The 23,306-nt window shown below is 38.0% G+C and overlaps 1 protein-coding gene across 7 annotated transcripts in view; it reads left to right on the top strand.

The window, feature by feature from the left end:
- The window catches only part of LOC150089645 (complexin-like), a 650,426-nt gene extending 627,443 nt beyond the window's left edge, over positions 1-22,983 (top strand). For all 7 annotated transcript variants that reach the window (XM_090389573.1, XM_090389575.1, XM_090389572.1 and 4 more), the window contains one exon: positions 22,020-22,983. In XM_090389573.1, coding sequence (XP_090245699.1) covers positions 22,020-22,093 — 74 coding nt within the window. In that variant the 3' untranslated portion in view covers positions 22,094-22,983. The remainder of the gene's footprint in view (positions 1-22,019) is intronic.
- Positions 22,984-23,306: the final 323 nt, after the last annotated feature.

A 23,306-nucleotide genomic window follows, 5' to 3' on the forward strand; every position in this document is an offset into this window, starting at 1 on the left:
GTGATGCCTGGAGAATTTTTAAGAAAGTAATTCCGCCTTCGTATTAGGGGCGACCACTACTCTTAATGGCCCTTGAAGTTTTCGAAAAATAAGTAGACTTGAATACGATCATATCTTCAAAGGTTTGTTTCCCAGTAATTGTTTTGCTTCAGATTTTGATCCTAGAGAAAGGATTACCGTGCATTCCATTGCTCCAATGGAATGCACGGCATTGGGTCTCACTATAAAGAAGAACCTCGTATAGTGTTTCCTTTGAACAACCGCCAAAACAAGCTACTGATTACATTAGCGGAAATTGTAAGCTATTCTAGAGGGACATACAAGTTACCGATTCTTTTTATCGCTTCGAGGCCTTTTCTTTTCCTTAAGCTTTCTTTGGTTCCGATGCCATGGAATAACGAATATGACCATTAAAACTCCTTTCTAGTAAATAAATGCGATTCTATCCAAACTCTCGGGAGGATTTTTTCCCTACTGTTTACTTCAACGTAAGTCTCCTTAGGCAAGATTTCAAATAACTACCAAGTATTACAACGCTGTTCGCAATACGAAAGCATTTCTAGGCTATTTAGTTGTTGCGCACGGTTTTCTAGTCCCAAATGTCTTCTCTCCATTAAGCTGTATACCCAAAAGTCATTATGAGCGGAAAACAGGGACATCGTGATAAGTACGTCTTGAAGAGAACTCAACGCACGCACTAAAATTCCCCAGGAATTTCTACAAAATGCTAAACTGAAGTCTACGGAGATAGAGAAGAGTATTTCTTCCTATTATTAAGACTCTCAACGAGGAAATTACTGTTGGCAGCACTTTTCCAAACATCCTTGGCTGAATTCCGTGTGGGTTATCATGACCTTTGCACAATCACCGCTTTAAATGGGATCCGAGAGGACCGCAAATGACAACGTATTCTTCTAAGCTTCCTCTTGTTTGTGGAAGATTTCATTTCTATTTCGTTGGCTCATGAAAGATTTTTATTAATTTAGTTTCTTTTTTATTCCATAAGTTGAATAACATTGACCCTTCTGTCAACCATTGCCATAAAAAAACCTATAAAACTATAAAAAACAAATACTAAACATTGCCTATAAGAAATTATATATTTATGCAATTATGGGTGTACACGGTCGCCTGAAAGCCCCTTATCCACCTGAAATGGCTATATCATTTTAAATGTAAACAAAATCTCTGCTCGTTAGTTTATTTTGTTACATATCATCCTTTAAATGTTCGCCACCATTGTTTTGACAAATGTTTTCTCTAATAACACTCTCCTCACCTTAACTTTGGTCACTTTTGTCTGATTAATTCCAAAAAAAAAAAAAAAAAACCTAGGACATATATATCAGATGATCTTTTAATATCTTCACTGTTACTGTGTGCAATGTGGCACTCATCCCACACTGAGTAGCCACTTTATTAGGCACATTGCAATTTTCATAAAATGAAGCACTTCTTCCATACAATTAAGTACCGAATGGGCAAGGCAGAGGATTAAGTAATTTGGAATGTGACATGGTATGAGTATCTGGGAAACTACAACCTTGATTGGGTTTTCACTTAAGGCTGTGTGTATCGAGATTGGTCCAAGGACCAAAGAACATCCAGCCAACGGCGATTCTGAAGTCGGTAACAGCTCACTGATGCGAGAGGCCTACAAGGCTTGCGAAGTGGTATTACGGCCAAAGACCAAACTGGCTTCCATTCCTGTCAGCAAAAAACAAAAGGGTAAGATTTACGGCAGGCTAAAGAAGACTAATACTGGACAAACGAAAAATGAGTAAGCTTTTCCTGATACAGCGAATCCCAATTGCTGCTGTTTCACCCTGATGGGAGGATCAGAACATTGAAAAAATAGTTTAAGTCCATGGATCCTGCCGTGTGTGGGGGGAGGGGGTGCTTTCATGGTGCACCTCGACCCACTTGATACCAGTGGAACAACATCTGAATGCCATAGATTATCTGGAAACTGTTTCCGATCAATTGCTCTTCTGTCTGCAGCATATCATCCTTGAATAATTTCTTCCAACTTGATATTACACCATTTCACAAAGCCCCCCCCCCCCGCCCACTGTACAACAATATAAGAGTGAATTCAGCCTCCAATTAAGCAGCTGTGGGATGAAGTGAAACAAGCTCTTCGGAGTAGAGAATCGAGTCAACATGGACCAGCGAGTCTGTGACACACACTTTCATCACTTCGTTGAATCCATGCTATGATAAATACAGGCTGTTCTAACGGCTAAAGGGGATAGAGACCCTTTATCTATCGCACCTACCTAATAGATATTAAATAGGTGCACTTGATAAAGTATCCAAACAGTGTATGCTTCCTTGGCTAAGCTGTTGCAAGGAGTGTTCCAAGACAATCATTTCTCTGAATGAATGTTTCAGCATGTTCATTAATAGTTTTGTGTTGTCACTCAATAGTATCTGATTGATCGTGGTCATCCACAACACCTTGCATCCTCAGCTGTACCCGCATCAAAAAAATCGAACAAGTCACCGAATGACTGAACATGCTAGGTCCGTTCGCAAGTTGAGATGTTGATCATAAGGGTTTTAATTTCGTCAATGGAAAAGGGACAGTCGTTTCCAAACTAAAATTCTACCATTCTCGATTGTAGCTGAATCATGTTTTTTTTTTCTTGGTAAATTTCTATGGACTGTTTTTTTATATATAAAATATTTAAGGGCAAAGGCCTCGTGCTACGAGGTAGAATGACTAACATATAGATTAGTGCAAAAGCATCATTTTGCTACGTTAAAATTATGCTTTTGCACTAACCTATATGTTTGTATTTATTTAAAAATAAAAAATAAATTTGAATCATTTCAAATGGACTTTTGGGCCACCCTATATATATATAACTTCCTGGATTTTAATTACCAATTGTGAAACTTTTAAAATTAGTTGCATTATACATATTGCTATTATGTAATTAACAAAAAAAATTATATATACACTGAATTATGACCACCCCTATGAAAATTGAATGCGACCCGTTAACTACGTATCATAGATAAGGTGTCAGTGGTTCAGCAGGTATTAAAATTCCGAGCGTGACGGGTAAAAGGAAGGATTTATCGGACTTCGATAAAGGACAGATTGTGGGTGCTCGACGAGCTAGTGCCTCGATTTCTTAAACGGCTGAACTGGTGGGGTGTTTGAGAGCTGCCGTAGTTAAAGTGTACCAGGACTGGCGGCAAAACTGCAAAGGTCAGCTAAAGGTTGATGTTAGAGGTGAGCGCCTGGTCCGACGACACGAACAGACGCAGCACTGTTGAAGAGTTGACTACCCAATACAACATGAGCCAACCTGGAACAATATTTGTCAACAACATGAGGCTCTTGATCTATCATGCATGGTATCAAAAGTGCAGGCTGGTTGTGTGGAGCATGTTTCACTGGCAGGAACTTGGACCCCTGGTGCATGTGGAACAACATATCAGTGGTCTCCGATATCGTCAACTGCTAGCTGACTGTGTACACCCCGCTATGTTACACTTTTTCCGTAATGGCGATGGTGTCTTCCAAAATGACAATGCGCCGAGCCATCGGGCACTTGATGTACAAGAATGGTTTGAAGAACACAGTTCTGACTTGCAGAATATCGATTGGCCGCCGATATCAATCCCATAGAGCACTTGTGGGGACACGATGGAAAAGCATATCACGCGTCTGGATACACCAATCTCCTCCATTGCTGACCGCATTACACACAGCTTGGTTGGCCATACCTCCTGAACGCTTTCGACATCTTATTGAGTCAATGCCACGTCGGATAGCTGCTGTACTGAGGGCAAAAGGAGGACCGACGAAGTATTAGGTAGGTGTGTATATATATATATGCGCAATCATGTGTCATACTTATTCATTCAGTGTTTAAAGAATTCACCTAGTACGTGTGAGTTATTACAATTAGCCGTTCTCTCTACTGCTAAATTCCTTTGAGGTTTTCATATCAAATGAATTAAAGTTTGAAGCCAAGCTGTATAAAACGATGCCTTAGAGAGGTTTTAATTTGTGGCTATTGCAAGCAATAACCACACATTAGAACCTCTCTAAGTCATCGTTTTAGACACCTTGGCTATCGCTTGCAATAGCCAACTGTAGTCGATGGTGTGCGAAAACGATCATGTAGGCCGGAAAAAAAAAAGATGGGAATCATCCATTTCTGAATAAAGTAACATTTAAGATCCAAATGTCCACCGGAGTGCCCGTATGGCCACACAACATGAGGTAGAGCTGCGCATCACAAGCCACTCATCATCATACCTTTGAGCACAAAACGGTGTTTTGCAGTGATGTGTGGAACGGTAAATACCGGTCCTATGGCCGGTTAATGAAGAGTCACGCTACATATTCTTCGGATGAGACACTCAAGTACAGGTACGGAGAATTCCTGGAAAACTTCGTCACAGTCATACGCCCTGCAGGAAGTATGATTGCACCAATACAAAACTTTTACCACAACATTCCATTGTTAAGTGCCTCTATAGATGTTTTCACATGAAAAGTAAGCGCACAATGCAATTAATTTCCCCATTTGAAGAATATGGTACCACGTAACAACTCAACTCTTAAGGATTTTCACGAAATTTATATTTGGACTTTTAAGTAAAATTGTTGAGCATTCCAATCGGACTAACAGAAATGGTGCAATTATTATTTATTTGTCAGTCCGCATGTAATAACTCTCCAATGGATGTATTTTAAGTAAATATACATATTTCGCTCAGTAAGAAGGATTTATCGACCCTTCCTATGTTTCAATAGAATTCCAGCAATTATTATTTCCTTTTTTTTTGGAATATATATCACATGAGTTATCCATATATTATGCTGACATGCGCAGAAACGAAAATTTTCTCTGTTTGCGTACAAATAGTGCTTTGCTTTTTTTTTTTTTTGTAATGAACTTATATTTTGCGGCAGATACAAACAGTAGCAATTGATTTTTGTTGAACAGCATAATTATTCGCATTTTAATCGGTGGATTTTACTGCATTATTTTTCGGAGCAGAAGATGTCTGTTAAATAGACTGCCCGCAGCCCACCATCATAAGGTGGGTGTCGCGGCTGCCCCACTAACCCCCTTCCCTCAAGAGGAAAGTCCGCAGCGAAAACGCTGCGGAGTTTAGTCTTCTCGCGTCCCTAGCCCTATCAAATTTTTATGTACCCCTCCGTGTCGCGAAGGGCGGTTTGTCTGTTGTGAGGGGAAAACCGGAGTCAATCCCGGTGAAAAACCTCACGACCACGGTTTGAGACCGCCAAACTCAATGCTGAATGCCCCTGGGAAAATCCCCATGAGGGTAGCAGCTGGAATCGAACCTCGATCAGCTATTCAGCAAGCCAGCAACGTTGCCACTAGGCCACCGTGGCCCCGTATGCTCTCGCTTTAATTTCGGTATTTCACATTACATTTTTCACTAGTCGCGTGACGTCATTGCTAAACTTCGTTTACATTCCGTTGCTAGGTGTTACTATAGATGTTTTCACATCTAAAAAAAAAAAAACATTGCCGAGTCATAAACTGATATCTTGATTCTGCACAAATATTCTCTCCTTGTTCCAGCATGATAATATTCCATCCCATAAGAGGAGAAGCTTTAAACGTGTTTCGAATGAAAGGAAGTTCCACCTGGTCTTCTCAGCATGCGGAACTTGAATTGGATCGAACACCTCTAAAATGAACTGTAAGATCAGGGCGCAGTCAATGCACATCTCTTCTAGTATAGCTGAACTGGTGACTACCCTGAAGACGGACTGGACACAAATTCCTTCTGTTTGCTTCAAGGAATGATAAAAATTTTTCCACGATAGATCAATATTATCATTCGATTTAAAGGTGCACCTACATCTAAAACATTTTTTTTCTCGCGAATGAGTCCGATTACATTTGGGACTTTTGAATAGAAATTATTTCAGAGTGCTTTCCTATAAGCTATTAGGCCTTCCCACATGCAGAATTCATTCGGCTACCGCTGAAATCAATTGCAGAGAGTTTAACTCTATGATCCGAGTGAATCTGTAATGTTTCCAATGCCATTTTAGTGACCTGAAGATACAGGTCACTAAATCTACGAGATTCTCATAGATTCAACTCGTGATGTTCCGGTATTTGCATCTCATTCCACATAATCAAGGCTCGATTGGATTCAAGATTTTGGTCATTACAAGTGATTCTGGTTCTTATTGGATGCTGCCCTTTAGCGAATAAAAGCTAAAGGTCTCAACGCCAGTTCTTGATGTTTTCGAAATGCATGAATTGATATGTACCTTCTGCCCTTGTGACATTCCTTACCACGTCAAATAGGTTTGCACGGTTGTGGATGTGATACGCTATACTTGACAAACGAGCCAGCAGATAATTTGGTCGCTTCGTTCAGGCTTAGTCGTTCCTCACAGCCTAAACGGGCAGATATTTCAAGTGATTGCCTTCCTGGTGGCAAAGTGGTTAGAAACAACACTTTTGGCTCTTCTACAGAGTTGTCTGTCGGAAGTTGAACTAACGTTGTGGAGCCGCGCTACATAAGATAATATGCGAATACAATGTTACTTTTCTCAAAAGCTGCATTTTGGATACGTTTTGCGTAGAATCCATCTTATAATAATGATATTAACACTTTGAATTTCTTAAATATGAAATTTAAGAAATTCAAAGTGTTAATATCATTATTATAAGATAGATTCTAGATTAAATATTTCGTACATACGGCAAATAAACCTATTACTTTTATAATATTCACGAATCTCTAAGAATTATAATTATCCTCCACTACTTTGAGGGTTAGTTCATGCTTGCCTACCTTTCCTCCTTCTGGAAAGTAGTTTCGAATTAAGGACGGCAAAACCTGAACGATTCATTTTAGCTCTTTGAGTGGCATAAAGTGACATCACGAATGACCTAACAAACCAACCCTTTCTGCAATGCGAGGTATTACACATGTTATACATCTAAGGTATTCTAATAACCCAGTTTTACTTATTTCTTTCTTCCTTCTTTTTGACAAAGGGCATTCCAGAGATTTGGTTGTAATAATTTTCGAAAGGAAGTTTTATAGGTTTTTTAACCGTCCAGCCCACACCGGGTGGAAAAGACTTGTTTGAATCCCATAAATGACTCGATGAATTTTTTTTGCAACGTGACTGAGTTTGTCGGTCTCAGGAGAGGGTGGTATGGTGGTTTTTTGTCCAGCAAATAGCAAATCGACCACAGAACACGCACAATTTATAAGCATAATACAAATATAGTGTAAGTCGCTGATGCACTTAAACCTCTACAGCAACATTGGTTTTTAATACTTTGGCCAAGATATGCAACATTATAAAGATTTGTACGATTTTTTTTTATTCCCGAAATTCGTCATTTTTCATCCAGCAAAAGGGCCATCTTACCTGATAGCCATAGACTTCTGCACCTATTATAAATAACCCCACCTGAAATACTTGTAGTAAAGTGGTAGGGGTAAACCGTGGCCGCATAAAAACCTATTTAAAGATTACTAAGTGATGGTCGATTGACCAAAGCACTTTGGTTTTCCAAGTTTCATTCTGTAGAAATTCAATTTCACCAATATACGATGAAGGCTGCTTCATTTACTAAAAAAATGCAAACGCCGGCAAAAAATTACTCACCTGTGTAACTCCTCCTTTAGCACGAATCACTGACGTCATGAATTCTCGTCGAAGGGATTCAACTAGATACTTAAATAATTTTTTCAATATTAAGCCATTCTGCAAACAATTGCGCCAGTAATTTTCAAGTTTCATGGATGCTCGTGTTGTTGAGTTTTCACTTTCCGCTCAAGCCAGTCTTCCCCCCCTACTTTCTTTATAGGATTTAAATCTAGTAATTTGGTTGAAAATTTAAATGCCCTGCCGTTGCCCCATGTTCCTCGTACCATTTTAAAACAAGACGGTTGCCATCCTGGATTATTGGATTATCGAAATCATGAGCAACCTTTAAATTGTCAGCAAAAGGCACAACCTGATATACAGAATATATTTATACAGCTAGCCCGATTCATTTAGGTTTAATATTTCAAGTAGGGGCCTACTTGAAGTTTGGAGATGTTTTAACTATTACTTCGTAATAGTTAAAACATCTCCAAAGCATCACTGACCCACCACCTTGAACAACGCTTTGCACACACGATCAGCATGAAGTGCCTCACTGCTGTACGAAAAAAACTCGTGAGAATCTTGCTATCTACGATTGAGACGGACAATTCGTCACACAAAAGGAGACAAAAAAAAAACACCATAAAATTCCAGTTCCTCGCATCCTTGACGAAATCAGGGGAAGGTGGTGATTATGGCCTCTGTGCTACTCGCGCAGACAATTATTATATTAAAAAATTGTTATATTAGAGCCACGCGAGAGCCAACTCATCTGCCCATGCTTAATATATCCATAAATTGCATGTGCTCTGTGGTCGACTTTCCTGTTTTTTCTGAACGAAAACCTCGAGGCCTTCTCCACTTGTTGTGAGGAGGACGATGATTTTCAACTCATTAGGGTATTGGTAAAATTTATATTCTTCGGACCACATCACAGCTTTAATGCCTTTTAGTCCATATTAGCTGGCCCCTTTTTATGCACAGCTTTAATGTTGGTCTTTCTCGAGTGAACCCCTCACAGATATCCATTTTATACAAACTATTTTGAAATCTTTGTTCGTTTACCAGATGCGATTATCGTCGCCGATCATGTTCGATTCACACCATTCCATGTAAACTCCTATTACTGTTATTTCTGAAACACCAGCAAATTATGTGCACAGCACTATGAATACAGGAGTCCATTACTGGGCTGAAAATTCTGTGACAGTATCACTTACAATAGAGTTTTCTCTATTGGCACTACTTTGGTGTGTGTGTGAAATAGAATTTGATCAGACAAGAGCAATGAACGATTCTTCCATCTTAACACTGTGGGTAGAGAAAATTACTCAGAAGCACGCTAAGAAACTGGATGCTTCCCATTTATAATATCTAGCCAATTCTTTTATGTTAGTTTAAACGAGTTCCTTGAACCCCAAAGCGACTTTGTTGACCTTCTAAAATCGGATCGTTTCTTACCAGATTTTACATTTAAGTGAAAAATCTTAAAATTTTGAGATCAAATATTAGAAACTGATTTTCTTTTAAACACAATAAAAACAGAGCTAATAAATACGCAATAACACGCACCTAAAATCTTGCGGAACTTCCACTTTTGTGGCCCATCTTATTGGCGATCGAAGATTTCAAGATTATCCACCCTAACGGACGTTCTGCAGCTATGCGAAATTGAAAATTTGATGACGCTGTCTTTCTTCGCATCCATCTAATATTAAATTCACGGCTAACATATAAATAAAGAAGATACGAAAATGCCTTCTTACACAGTAGATTTTAAAATATTTCTTGAAAATGAAATTATCGACACTAATGTACATAATTCAGAGAAATGAAGACATAAAACGTCCTTTATCACCACGCAATATTTTATTGAACAGTTATTAAGCATGCAATGAAAACACATCGCGCGTATTGAAAATAAATTAATATGTTATTCAGTAGGCAATTTTTATAATATACGAATCTTCAATTTTATTTTTCTTAACTGCTGAATTCTGTTCTTTTTTTTTATAAGAAACATTAATCTAAGCGAACACTAGCCTTTTGCTTTTCTATTATCTTAGATGTCTGAACTATCAGACTCATTAAATTGTTTCCTAACACCATCCAATCAGCTGCTGAATTATTCAACTCTTGGAAGACAAGTTAAAAGTCTAATATCGGCATAACTTGAGCCCTTATGGATTTCCATTCCTTTCAGAATAAAATTAGGATAATCGAGACATCAAAGTATAATGAATTAATGCAAATACAGCGAAAGGGAGAATTCGATCGATGGCTGACATTTGAAAGAATCTGAGCGCCAGTGTGATACACGAAAAGTCTTTTCCAAAATATCCAAAAAAGCAGAGTTTGCATCGATTTATACAATTCCGGAAATTAAAGTGAAAAATGGTTGTTTGTACATAAGAACACGTAAAGCCACTTGGCAGGTACTTAGGAGGTAATCAGAGATGCGTTTCTTAGGTCCATTAAAAAAATCGTCACCAATTCACTGACATATAATAAGCCTTACTGGCTACAGGCTGTTGAACACCTTTACATATCACACTGGTTTGGTGTCTTGTAATAAATGAACTAGCATTTAGTAGGGAAACGCGGGTGATAGGTGGCGAAGTAAGGGATACAGTAGAGAGTGATTAATTGCTAGAGAAGTCTTTGTATCCGATATTTCGCAGCAGAATACTGAAACATTTCTCGTAGTCTTCTAAAGTGACGATATGCACCTGAATGGGTAAACGGTGTCACGCGATGTTTGGATATTCTAGCATCTGCTGCTATAATCGCCTGTTTAGACACGACGAATAGGTGTCAAAGAGAAGCCATAAAGCTTAATACATCAATGTTTATTATCTTTTTTTTCTATACTACACTTCTTGTTAGTCTACCAAAAATTTTCAGGTCTCGCTGAAAAACATGTACAGCATGTTAAGCAGGTAAAGATATGAATATTAAATAGCCAACTCCTGCTTACTTATGGCGTTCGAGGATATTAATAATACCAAACCTGTATTTGCTTTAGCTTATTTGGTACTAAACATTCACTATTAGAGAGAATGTAACTTATAATGACATACGTTGGTTGCGTACATAATCATTCCACGAGACAGATGATGGAATCAAACCTCAGAACCACAACACCAGCCGATTATAATCTCCTTAACACCATGTGAAGGGGCTAGTTCAGATAACGTTGAGAGAGGAAGAATTTTTATGAACGTTTTAATTTAAAATTACAGCTGGATGACCTTGGGCTTTTATTCGTTCAGTGGCCAAGTTAGTCGATCTCAGACCATGGTTTTGCACATCTCTTCCCCCCCACGTCCCCATAAAACTTGGGCTTTTGGATAGATGGATAAATAATAACAGGGTTAAATGAAAAGGCTTTTCTCTATATATAATTCACAAAAAAATTAAACAGAATTCGGAATTGATTTTACACATCTTCTTTGGCCAAAGTTATTCATTCTTTAGGAATCATTTTATCTCTTTAAGAGCAACAACTTCATTATCCCAAAACATCCTTCCCTTCAAGTGTACAAAATAGCAAAACGATGCGAGCCGTAAGCCGATCTAACCTATATGATTCATGCAATTGCAAAATGGTAGAACTTTTTTGTAGTTTCTTCCTTTGAGCAAACTGCTGCGCAATTTTATCATGCAGGAGAAGAGCATCTCCCAATTCGTTTTATGATTGTACTCGCTGTAAACTTCTCTGAAGTTTGGTCAAATAGTGATGGACGCCTACAAATTTAAGATTTTTCTTGTTCGTCATATTCATACCATGAAATGTCTCAGTAGACAACCATCATCACTTTCTGCCGAAGAAGGAGTCTTAACTTTTTGTATGACAAATTGCTCCGTGGTTCCTCGTTTAAAGTGGTGGGTTTCCATTTCACCACCTGTGACAGTTCGTGAAAGAAAGGCTTCTCCATTTCCTTCATTCCTTGCCAGAAAATCGGAGGTGGTTTCTCGTTCTCTGAAATTTGCGGTCTGTCAGTTGTTACGGAACAAACCGTGAATCAAAGATATGTTACTTTCGTCACCAATTCTGCACTGTAATGAGAACGCCTTGTACATGACGTGCTAATCACGTAGAATGAAATCACCCACTCGTGTCACGTTGTTCAATGTTGCTGCCGAGGTTAGGCATCCACTGCGTACTTCTGCACTCATCCCTATAGACGTTTCTCGGGTATTTGCGAATATTCCTCATCGTTCGTTTTCTTCTCTGAACTTAAAATCCCTGTCACAAGTAGTTGCAAAAAAGAAAAGCTATCTGGGTACGTTTTGAAATTCTGTAATCCGAAGAAAAGGAAGTTTAATATTATTTAAACATTTTTTATTCAGTGCACTTTAAATAAGTTTTCGCTCTCCAACTTTAATTCGGCAACCAACGTTACGTATAAAGAACTACGAGTATTTATACGTATTATAACACATGTAAAAATATTCTTTGGCGCCATAGTTCCTTGATTTAATGGATATATGAGGGTCATACAGCCACTTGGCTACTTCAGTTTCACTTTTTCCTGCCTCCATAAGTCCGCGGTTCTATGGGGTCAGAGAGAGGGGGGGGGTTGTTTTTTTTGTCGTAAATAATGAATATTTGATTCTGTTTTATTTGTATTTAAAATGTACGTCTTTTTTTTTTGTTCCTCAACTTTTATGCACTAGTGAATTGAATAATTTTCGAAAATAACACTAATGCAAACTCAGAACAAATCATTTTTATCCACATATCTTAGTAACACGTATACGCGCCCCATTAAAGTCTCTAACAAAACATCATAAAGAATCTTAAATTTTTTTAAGTTATCTTTCAGCCTAATGATATTTTAAATTAAAAAGGCAGATCCCCATTTAAACCTAGAAGTTTGAACTAATAGTCACTTCTTCTGATTGTTTAGCAGTGACTAATTCCTAACGCTTACTCTGTATTTTTGCAAAAGATAATTGTGTATGCAAAATAAGGAAATGTCCAGTTTTATTTTTCGAATAACCCACGAAGTTTTCAGATTTTATGCATCACCTTTGCAGCTACGATAGATGCTTTTTTTTTGTTTTGTTTTTTAGGAGCATTAGCAACTAAGGCCATATTGCTCCGGGATATGTGGTGGTCATTCCCTGACCTTTCCGCATCCTCCGTATTTGGTGGTCACGGACTCGAACCCCGATCTGATCAAGAAGCGTGTGCTACGAAGACGCCTTACGATAGATGCAATCTATTGTGAAGAATCTGATTTATTAGTTACTGACTAATATGACATTATTGGTGCAAAAAGCATTCCAAAAACCAGTGAAGTTTCAGACTGAAATCACCAGGTTTATGGTGTAGTCAGCCCTTGTGTTTGTGCGTTCTCTAGAATTTTATATAAGCACATTAAAGACTGGTTTCTTTCTTTGTCACCAAGTATTACTGTTAGGCTCTTTACCGACTACTTACAAACGAACAGCCATTAACCTGCCAGAATATTGGCTATGTTGAAGAGTATCTCTCTCGCGTTGCACAATAATAACTCCTGGTTTGGAGAAATACTGTTCTTCACCAGCGTCAGTACGGTTGCACAATGGATATAATCACTGTCCTACTTATACCCCATGGAAAAAGCCCTGGTTCGAATTCCGCCAATAACGCGAGGAACTTTTATGGGCTGCTTTTTAACTCCGAGGATGAAGTTAGTCGATCTCAGACGTGGATAGTATTTCCACGTCTGAGATTCCACCCAACTCGAATATTTTGCTCAGCAAACAGGCAAGACTCAGACTGGATCTTGCCGGATGAAATACCAACAAATAGTAGTAGTGGCATGTGATGCAAAAAAGCAAGTGTAGGAGCTTATGCAGCATCAGCCAAAAAAAAAAAAAAATCACACCATTCCCTCCAATACCTGTCCAGTTCCTCCTTAAATTTATTCAACCTATCAACTTCCACAACGACAGATGGAACTTTGCTCCAGCAATTAACCACCCGCTGGATAAAGTTAAATTTTCGCACATCTATTCTACATCTGTCCTTTCTTAATTTGAATTTATGCCCCCTTAGGTTCGTAATCTGAACAAGTGGAAGGATCCCATCAGAATTCAGCGTGCTCAACCCATTCAAGGCCTTATACACCTCAATCAGATCACCGCGCAGGTACCTAGTCTCCAGCCACTGCAATTTGCTGAACTTAAGCCTTTCTTGGTAAGAGGATTCCTTCATTCCCCTCACCAATCTTGTTGCCCTTCTCTGTACACGTTCAAGCAAATCTACATCCTTCCTAAAATGAGACCTCCAGACCTGTACGCAGTACTCAAGGCGTCGCCTGACCATTGCCTTATACAGAGGAACAATCACCTCCTTTTCCCTGCTAGCAAAATTCCTATATAACATTGAAAAAACCTCATGACCTGCCCTGGCAGCCTGTCTGCATTGCTCAGAAAACTTCATATCTGCCTGCACAATTACTCCCAGGTCTTTTTGATTTTCTACCACCTTAAGTGTAATACCACACAGTTGGTACGTTTCTCTGGGGTTATTTCTACCCATATGCAGTACTTTGCATTTGTCAAAGTTAAACTTCAGTTGCCACTTCTTAGCCCATCTGCCCAAATTATCTAGATCCTGTTGCAGTAGCACACTGTCATTAACAACCCTGCCAACCTTTGTGTCATCTGCAAACTTCGACATTAAGCCTGATATACCTTCATCAATATCATTGATAAATACACAAAACAACAGTGGACCCAACACCGAACCCTGTGGGACTCCACTAATAACATTAGTCCACGAAGAGCAGCACCCATTGATTACCACCCTCTGTCTTCTCCCACTTAACCATCCTTTTATCCATTGTAGCAACTTACCCTTAATACCATTCTGCTCCAATTTGTACAATAGTCTTCCATGCGCAACAGTGTCAAAAGCTTTCCTGAAATCCAAATATATGATATCAAAATTATTTTTTGCATCCAGTTCCTTTGTAACCACATCATAATATCCTATCAAATTTGTCAGACAAGACTTTCCCTTAACAAACCCATGCTCTGTCTGAATTATAGCTGCAGTCTGGTCTAGATGATCCTGCAATGAATCTTTAACCAGTGACTCCATTATTTTACCCGGAACAGAAGTTAAACTAACTGGTCTGTAATTACTCGTGTCACCCTTCGATCCCCCTTTGTGAATTGGGGATACATTTGCACATCTCCAGTCCGTGGGAACCTCCCCCGAGTCCAAGGATGCTCTCATAATTATGGCTAAGGGTTTGCTTAGTTGCTTTGCCGCCTCCTTTAATATAACTGGAGAGATCCCATCCATCCCAGGTGCCTTTCTTATGTTTGACTTCAACAATTTCTCCTCCACTTTGCTCTCAGTTATTAGAAAATCATTAAGTATCCTGCTACAATTTGATAACCTTCTGCCATTTTCAAACCTTAATTCTTCATGTGTGAATGTAGATGCAAAATACTCTTCAGTTTGCTTGCTATCTGAGCAGGATCATCAACAGTCGAACCATCGATGTCAAAGTGGACCAATCGGATTATCCCCTTCCTTTTAGAGTTTATATAAGTAAAGAAATCCTTGCTGTTTTTCTTAGCATCCTTTGCTAAAGATTTTTCATAATCTGCCTTCGCCTGCCTAACCTCCTTTGTCACTTGATTACAGACTAGCTTATATCTGCCATAGGCTTCTGAGTCACTTGATAATTTATATGCATCCCATGCATTTTTCTTCCCTGTTAAAGAGTCTCATTAGTTAACCATTTAGGCCTAAACCTTGAACGATATTTCTTAATCGGTATATAAAGTCTAGTAGCTTCCACGATTAATTCTTTGAATGCTTCCCACTTAGAATTTACTGTTGGTAACATCGTCAGTTGATCCCACTGTACAGAATTTAAAAACAACTTTCTGAGACCACTGTAGTCACCTTTACGGAAGCAAAAACCCTTTCCTTTACCCCTGATGGTAATTAAATCTTTAAGTAAATCCATATCAGTACACTGTGATCACTGCCACTTAGTGGTTCCTTTATCTGCAAATTATTAATACACGAATGATCACTGCTGATAACCAAATCAAGAATATTACTCCCTCTGGTTGCCTCTCGAACATGCTGCTGCAGAAAACAATCATCCAATAAATCCACAAAAGTCTGACTAGTGTGTGAGTGACCAACCCCACAGGTTCCAGTCAATATCTGGGAAGTTAAAATCCCCCATTATAAGACATTCTGATTTACTGGCCCACTCTATTTCTCTGTACAATTGTTCATTGTACTCATTCGGGTCATTAGGCCTGTAACACACTCCTACTCTTATTTTTGCTTTCGCAGTGCTTATGTCACACAAAATTATGAACATAATACCCACGGATAGATAAGATAGCTCTTAGGTGGCACCCTAATATAGATAGTTTTTATTATCATCCGTCACTAGTTTCATTATTATTAAATAAAATAAAGGGTGTTTAGTTGGTAAATATTGCGATTCGGAATACCCAGATTGCTAAAGCTGTAACTACGCATATACGCATTTTATTTTTGAAGATCTGCAAACAATTTCCTTCTATCGAAGAAAATTGTCTGTCTCTACAAAATTTAAAACTTCTCTTCACTTCTACAAAAGCGAAGTAACATGTTATGCGTCTTCCTAGCACATTAAGAGACCGCTAACTTTTTGTTGATTATACTTTTTTTATTTTTATTTCTTGGAATATATAAACATATCGGAGCAATATAGCCTTAGTTGCTAATGCTCCTAAAAACCGAACAACAACATACCCTACACCGATCCAACAGCCATTACTACTACTCTCTCTCTAAGTACTTCAACCAGCTCCGCATAAAGTGAAGTTTTAACTTCAAAATGAGTCGTACGAGCAACCCTCTGGCGTTAGTATTAACATTAAAGAAAAACTTATATCACTCCCTGCGTCAAGAAGTGTCTACCCAGTTGCTCCTTGAATTTTGCCAAACTCACTGCCTCAGCTGTGCTCTTGCAACAACTTACTCCAACGTTCCATAACACGTTTACAAAACTAAACTTCATAAGAACTGGGCTACTCTTTTTATCTACGATTTTATAGTTTCTCTCTGGTTCTTGGCTCACTCACCTGCGAAAATATTTCTCCCTCATTCATTTTGCTAATCCCCCACCAGGGCCATATACACTTGAATCAAATCTCTTTTAAAGTGTCTAGTTACCAAGCTCTGCGCGCAACGTTTTTAACGTCTGGCCTCATTGGAATGCTTAGCTCTCTTCACCAGTCTAGTCACCCTTCTTTACACCTTCTACATAAGTTCTGTACCTTTATTTAGATGCGGCTTCCGGACCTGGATACAGTATTCCAAGTGTGGCCCCAATGCTATTGATGGGGAATACAGGGGAAGCTGTGAACGTTTAAACGACTTAAAGATTTAAAGTTTATCACTGTGCACTAATCCCGAGAATCCCACTTTCTACTCCAGTCCACCATGAAAAATACCTTATGATCATCCTGTGCCTCATGTCCTTAAACCATGATTAGGGTGTTGTACTATAAATACAATAGTCTCTCATTGGGAACTATATCAAAAGTCTTAATTAATAAAATTCATAAACAGCTTTGTAACATCATTATAATTAATTTGCCAGACATGCCAATCCAGATCTCCTCTTTACGTAGCATTCTGATATTCATTTAGGATGGGTCTCAGCATGGTGTTTTGTGTTGGTTAGGCCATCTTCATATGATTCAAGGAAAATCGGTGTTCATAATTTAAGGAACTTTAAACTTAGTTGGATTTCAATGAAATAAAAATCTAGACTCCGTTCAAAAGAGGGCAGTGATGTTGTTTAATGACCCGTCTCTTACAAAGTCTCCACTCTCTGCCTCACATATGCTCAATTTCTGCTGAATATCTTTTCGATAAATACCTCCATGGGCACTGTTCTGAAATGGCATTTATAATTCCCCCACTCTCTTCCATATCAGTCTGCAAGCAGTTAGTACCCATTTACTGTCCAACTCCAAACTCACAGAACTAACTTTTTCACTTCCTTGTTTATCCTATTTACAACTTTGTTTTCTGGAACAAACCTCACATTTATTTTCTGAAAATTGTAATCTACAGAAGTTAAGTCTAATATCAAGAAGCGCCTTCTGTCTTCTCAACGTTCAACCCATTCACGGTACTAAGTGCTGTAGGCTCTAATACCTTTATTATTGTTTGAGGTTTGGTTTCATAAAAAATTGGAGAGTTAAGTGTTCTTAACTCTCCCAAAGAGTTAAGAACACTTAAATGTTTATGATTATACAAAATCGTAATTTAATTAAATTAAACTCGAATGTGAGATCTTACTTTTCTAATTATTGCCTTTATATCAAGCGCAAATGACGTTAATGCTCTGTCAGAAACCTGCACTCCTCAGCGTAGTATATGATTCTTTGGGGCACACGCCCCCCCCCCGCTTCTGCACACTGACTACCTTGAGGGAAGCAGTCACTTAATTGTAAGAGCAATTAAGCAATCCTCTACGTAAAAAAGAAAGGAATAAAAAAACAAGGCATCATTAAGTTTATTGTCTCACATTAAGTTAGTCATTCTCCTAAGTGACACGATAAGGCACATCGTCTTTTCTATTTCACACCACTAGATATTTGTAAATCCACTCCATGCGAGGAGTACATTTAATGCACTCTTAATATAATCCTAGGAACAGGAAATGCAATGTAATATCTGTAATTTGTACTTGATTATAGCAGGAAGCAATTTCTATTTCAGACATTATTGAATTTAACGAGGACCATCTTTTAGATGTTTTTTGAAAAGGAAAAAAAATTAATAATAATAATTATAATAAATTGTAAATTTCAAGAGAAATTCGAAAATGACAACCTGAAAATTTTCCAAAAATCATACTGGCTGGAACCGCTTTCTTTAATAAATAAAAAAAATATCTAGACTTACTAATAAAACTAATCACCTATAAAACTCTATTTTCTTTTGAACTAAATTAGTAGTATTACCATGTTATGTCCTTTTCAAATCAAAAGATGCAAAGTTTTATCAAAATAGCAGATCCAAAATTATTAGACTGGAAAACAACGTTAGTACTTAGATTTTCTTCACGCGAGATTCAGTTTCATTCATATGACCATACCCTTAGAGAACTTAATCAATGACATTTTCCGATGACCATATCATAGGTCGAGTTTCTTACTCATTAGCCTCCACGTCGTGTTCAATAAGTCTGAAACACTGCGATCCTTGTTTATGAATTTATATTGAAAGTGTAGTAACAAATAATTTGAACACGCAATTACAGAATTTAACGTGTTGATTAGGATTTCAGATTACAAAACGAATTTCCTCTTTCCGATAGTTGATGCGTTTACTAGATCGCTATCCGTAGACGAAGATTGGAACTATTTTTCTTCAAAGCACTCAACGGTTTCGCAAATGGCGAATTTAAGTACTACGCAGTCTCTTCTACGATAATTAGTTCCTATTCGCGGTGACCACCACTATATACGACTCTGTACAATCAAAAAAATGCGTATTATGATTCTCGTGCTGTCTTGTACACTCCTCTGACCTTGTGTTGCTGTCCTGAGGTATAAATATATCATTTGTTTTATTCAGTTAATAAATATAATATTCACAGTTTGTGAATTCAGTACAATCACTTTAGTTTTCAGCTATTAAAGTAATTAACAATATTCACCCCTGTATATGTTGTTTCACTGTATGACACAAAAGTCATACAGAAAAATTGTATTTTATTTGATGATCTCACTTCTTGCCATCAGGAGCGGGAGTGCAGTAGCACACGCTCTTTGAGTAGACCGGGGTTCAAGCCCCTGACTGCTGAATACGGTCGATCTGCCAACCCGCACTGAACCAGCGTGGCAGATTATGGTCCATTTCCCTCAGCATGAATTGTTGAGGAGGCTTCCATCCTGCAGTGGGTTGATAATGGCTGCACTTTACTTTTTTTTACTCACCTGAACTGATACGGCGTGATTCAATAGAAGGGATAGAGAAATGCAAAATAAGATAATATCTAATAAGTCACGGCTATGACAACAATAATAAAGGGAAAAAAGTTATGTGTTTACTTTACTATTTAAACTGAATTAAACATTAAAAAAAAAATCAGAAAATTCCTCAAAATTGAAGTCGTGATTTTAATACTGTTCTTTAGAGCCTTTTGGCTGCGCAGGAGATTACCGAATAACCCTTATTCGATTCTCTATCTAATAACTATTGCCTCAATTCAAAATCTAAATCAATAGCAGTAATTATCAATGATAAGCAAGAATTACCAGCCAAAGTGCTTTTCTCTCAGTTAAAAGATGGAATATTTTGAACTGATGTGCATTTTAAGCATTGCTTTACACTAGTTCAGATCACTCGTTTCTTGGGTACCACTTAGTAGACTAATAAATTAATTAATAGCCATCTCTGCTACAGTAGTTAAACCGCTTTGCACGCTAAAACTGACACTTCGATGCTGGAAGACCAATTGCTTCATATCGTGAGTTGGATATACAAAATACTTCAGGATAAGCTTTCTATGGGGTAAAAGAGCTCAATGCGTTATATCTTAGAAATATCTGAAAAAGGTGTCTGAATAAATTTCCTTTTAGTAAGGTGTATTAAATTAAGAAATCTTTGGCCGTGAATGTCTTGTACAACAGCAGCGTTCATTTTCTCTCTCGTTGTACAATAAAGAGCATTTATTTATTTATTTAAAATAAATAACTTATTTCATTATTCCCAATAAAAAAAAAAAAAAATATATATATATATATATATATATATATATATATATATATATACATACATACATACATACATATACACACACTGAATTATGACCACCCCTATGAAAACTGAATGCGACCCGTTGACCACATGAGGTACGAGAGTGCGCAGTTAGTCGACTTAGCAGACAGCATAGATAAGATGTAGGTGGTTCAGTAAATAGTAAAATTCCGAGCGTGATGGGTAAAAGGAAGGATTTATTGAACTTTGATAAAGGACAGATTGTGGGAGCTCGTGCCTCTATTTCCCAAATGACTGAACTGGTGGGGTGTTCGAGAGCCGCCGTTGTTAAAGTGTACCAGGACTGGCGTCAAAATGGTCAAACAACAACCCAACTGCAAAGGTCAGCGAAATGTTGATGTTAGAGGTGAGTGCCGGGTCCGACGACTCGTACAGGCGCAGCACTGTTGAAGAGTTGACTACCCAATACAGCATGAGCCAACCCGGAACAATATCTGGCATGACTATGCGTCGCACGTATGGGCTATACCAGCAGACGACCCCTGCGACATCCTATTCTAAGCAAGGTTCATCGGCGTAAAAGACTCGCCTGCTACAGAGAGCATGCAAGTTGGACGTTAGAAGACTTGAAGAAGGTGTGCTGGTCGGATAATTCACGTTATTTGCTCCACACCGTGGATGGTCGTGTACGCATTTGGCGTCAACAACATGAGGCTCTTCGTCTGTCATGCATGGTATCAAAAGTGCAAGGTCGGTGGAGGCGGTTGTATGGTGTGGGGCATGTTTCACTGGCAGGAACTTGGACCCCTGGTGCATGTGGAACAACGTATCACCGGTCTCCACTATCGTCAACTGCTTGCTGACTGTGTACAGCCCGCTATGTTACACTTTTTCACCGAATAGCGATAGTGTCTTCCAAGATGACAATACGCCGAGCCATCGAGCACTTGTTGTGCCGGAATGGTTTGAGGAACACTGTTCTGACTTCCAGCATATCGATTGGCCTCCGAGCTCTGCCGATATCAATCCCATAGAGCACTTGTGGGACACTATGGAAAGGCATATCAGGCGTCTGGATACACTAATCACCTCCATACCTGCATTGCTGACCACATTACACACAGCTTGGAGGCCATACCTCCCGAACGCTTTCGACATCTTGTTGAATCAATGCCACGTCGGCTAGCTGCTGTACTGAGGGAAAAAGGAGGACCTACGAAGTATTAAGTAGGTGGTCATAATTCAGTGATCACTCAGTGTATATAACTTATGTTCTTTTAAAAATCGTAGTATAATTAAAACGGCAGATTCTTATTAAAAATGAAACTTATGCTCTAGAATAACGTTATAGCTACAAGATAAACAGATTAATGGTAATAACTGATATAAATCTCTTTTTAGCCACATTGTTTTAAAAGTTTTTTTTTATTTAAATGTGATGATAATTAATTCTTAAGGGTTGTTTACAAATTGGTTCTTGTTATTCAAAAGAATTCTAATTTACTATTTTTCCAATAAACACCTCGGTATTCTTTCACGCCTGGATCTGTAAATTTAAACTGCAAATGTCAAGCTGTTATTTTAGATTCCCGGATGCATTATTTCCTGATTATAAATATTTTTATCTTTCAGAGCTGAAAAATTCCTTAGAGACCCAAGTGAGTGAGCTCAAGTCTTCTATCGAAGGGAAATGTATGCTCCAGTGAGAGTTTGTCTGTCTCGTAGCTTATGCGGCGCTACCGACGATTCAGCCGACGTATGCTTTGTGAAAAATGAAAGAAAAACGATTTTTTTTCTCATTGAAACAAACAGTGTACATCACAGTTAGTAAAGGAAGTATTGTGATGTGAAATCCAGACTGTGCTAACATATGCACAGAGCCCATACAAGGAATATATATATATAAATAAATAAATAAGTAAATAAATAAATATATGTATAAATCCTCCCCAGCTCAGAAATTAGATCTAGTCAAGGTATTACAGTAGATATAGTGCACTTTCTTCTTCGACATAGATGAGGATTTTTTCTTAACTTATATTCAACTCTCACATGTATTCACTTGTTATGTGGAGACTTGCAGATGATTGTGCCTAAAGATTTTCCGATGAGCCAACGAATCATGATCTTCTTAGAATGCCTGAACCTCCACCATACACTGCGGAAAAGAAGAAGAATGCTGGCGAAAAGAAAAAGAACAGAAAAAAAGTGCTGCCCTCTGTAGTTAAATTTAGTTATTTGTTTATTCTTACCTGGTAGATTGTTAAGGAAAATATTGTATGATTGGTGCTAGCGGTGTTAACTTATGTATAGAATTCTTTTCAAACAGATAGACGTGCCTCTCATCTTCTAGAGGTAAAAGAAAAATGGGGAAGCATGGGTATCTTTATAAAGATCTTGTAATATCGATCCTGTGACTGCTGCTAGGCAGAAGATCCAAATAACTACTTAATTATATATCCGAACGATTTCACTTTTATCAAATAATTAATCCATATTGGAATTTGTTGTAGTAAAAAATGTTTAAAAAATTATATTCCATCGAGCATTGTTCCCGGAAATCCTTTTCTATTGTTATTTCAAATGGTTGGAGATAAACTTTCATCACATTTTTGGGATTTAAAAATTTATTTAATTTTTTCGCGGTAGTGTCAAGTCCTACGTAAATTCCATTTTGCACGCGTACAGATTATACACAGATTACGAAAACTAACTAATATTCTCATTTTTAATGAGGCCTTTCATTTTGGATAGTTAGGGTTCGTATTTAGGAAAACCCCAGAACGTTTTTCAGTAATAAATCAACACACATCGAATAGAAGCAAGCTGATGCATTTTTGGTCAGTTTTATGATAAATATATACATTTTTGAAGATCAAAGGGAATCGGGGGTTTATTAAATACATGATAAAGATTGGT

The sequence above is a fragment of the Mastigoproctus giganteus genome, chromosome 2 (assembly GCF_048544385.1).
Source record: "Mastigoproctus giganteus isolate SK-2022 chromosome 2, ASM4854438v1, whole genome shotgun sequence".
Lineage (NCBI taxonomy): Eukaryota > Metazoa > Arthropoda > Arachnida > Uropygi > Thelyphonidae > Mastigoproctus > Mastigoproctus giganteus.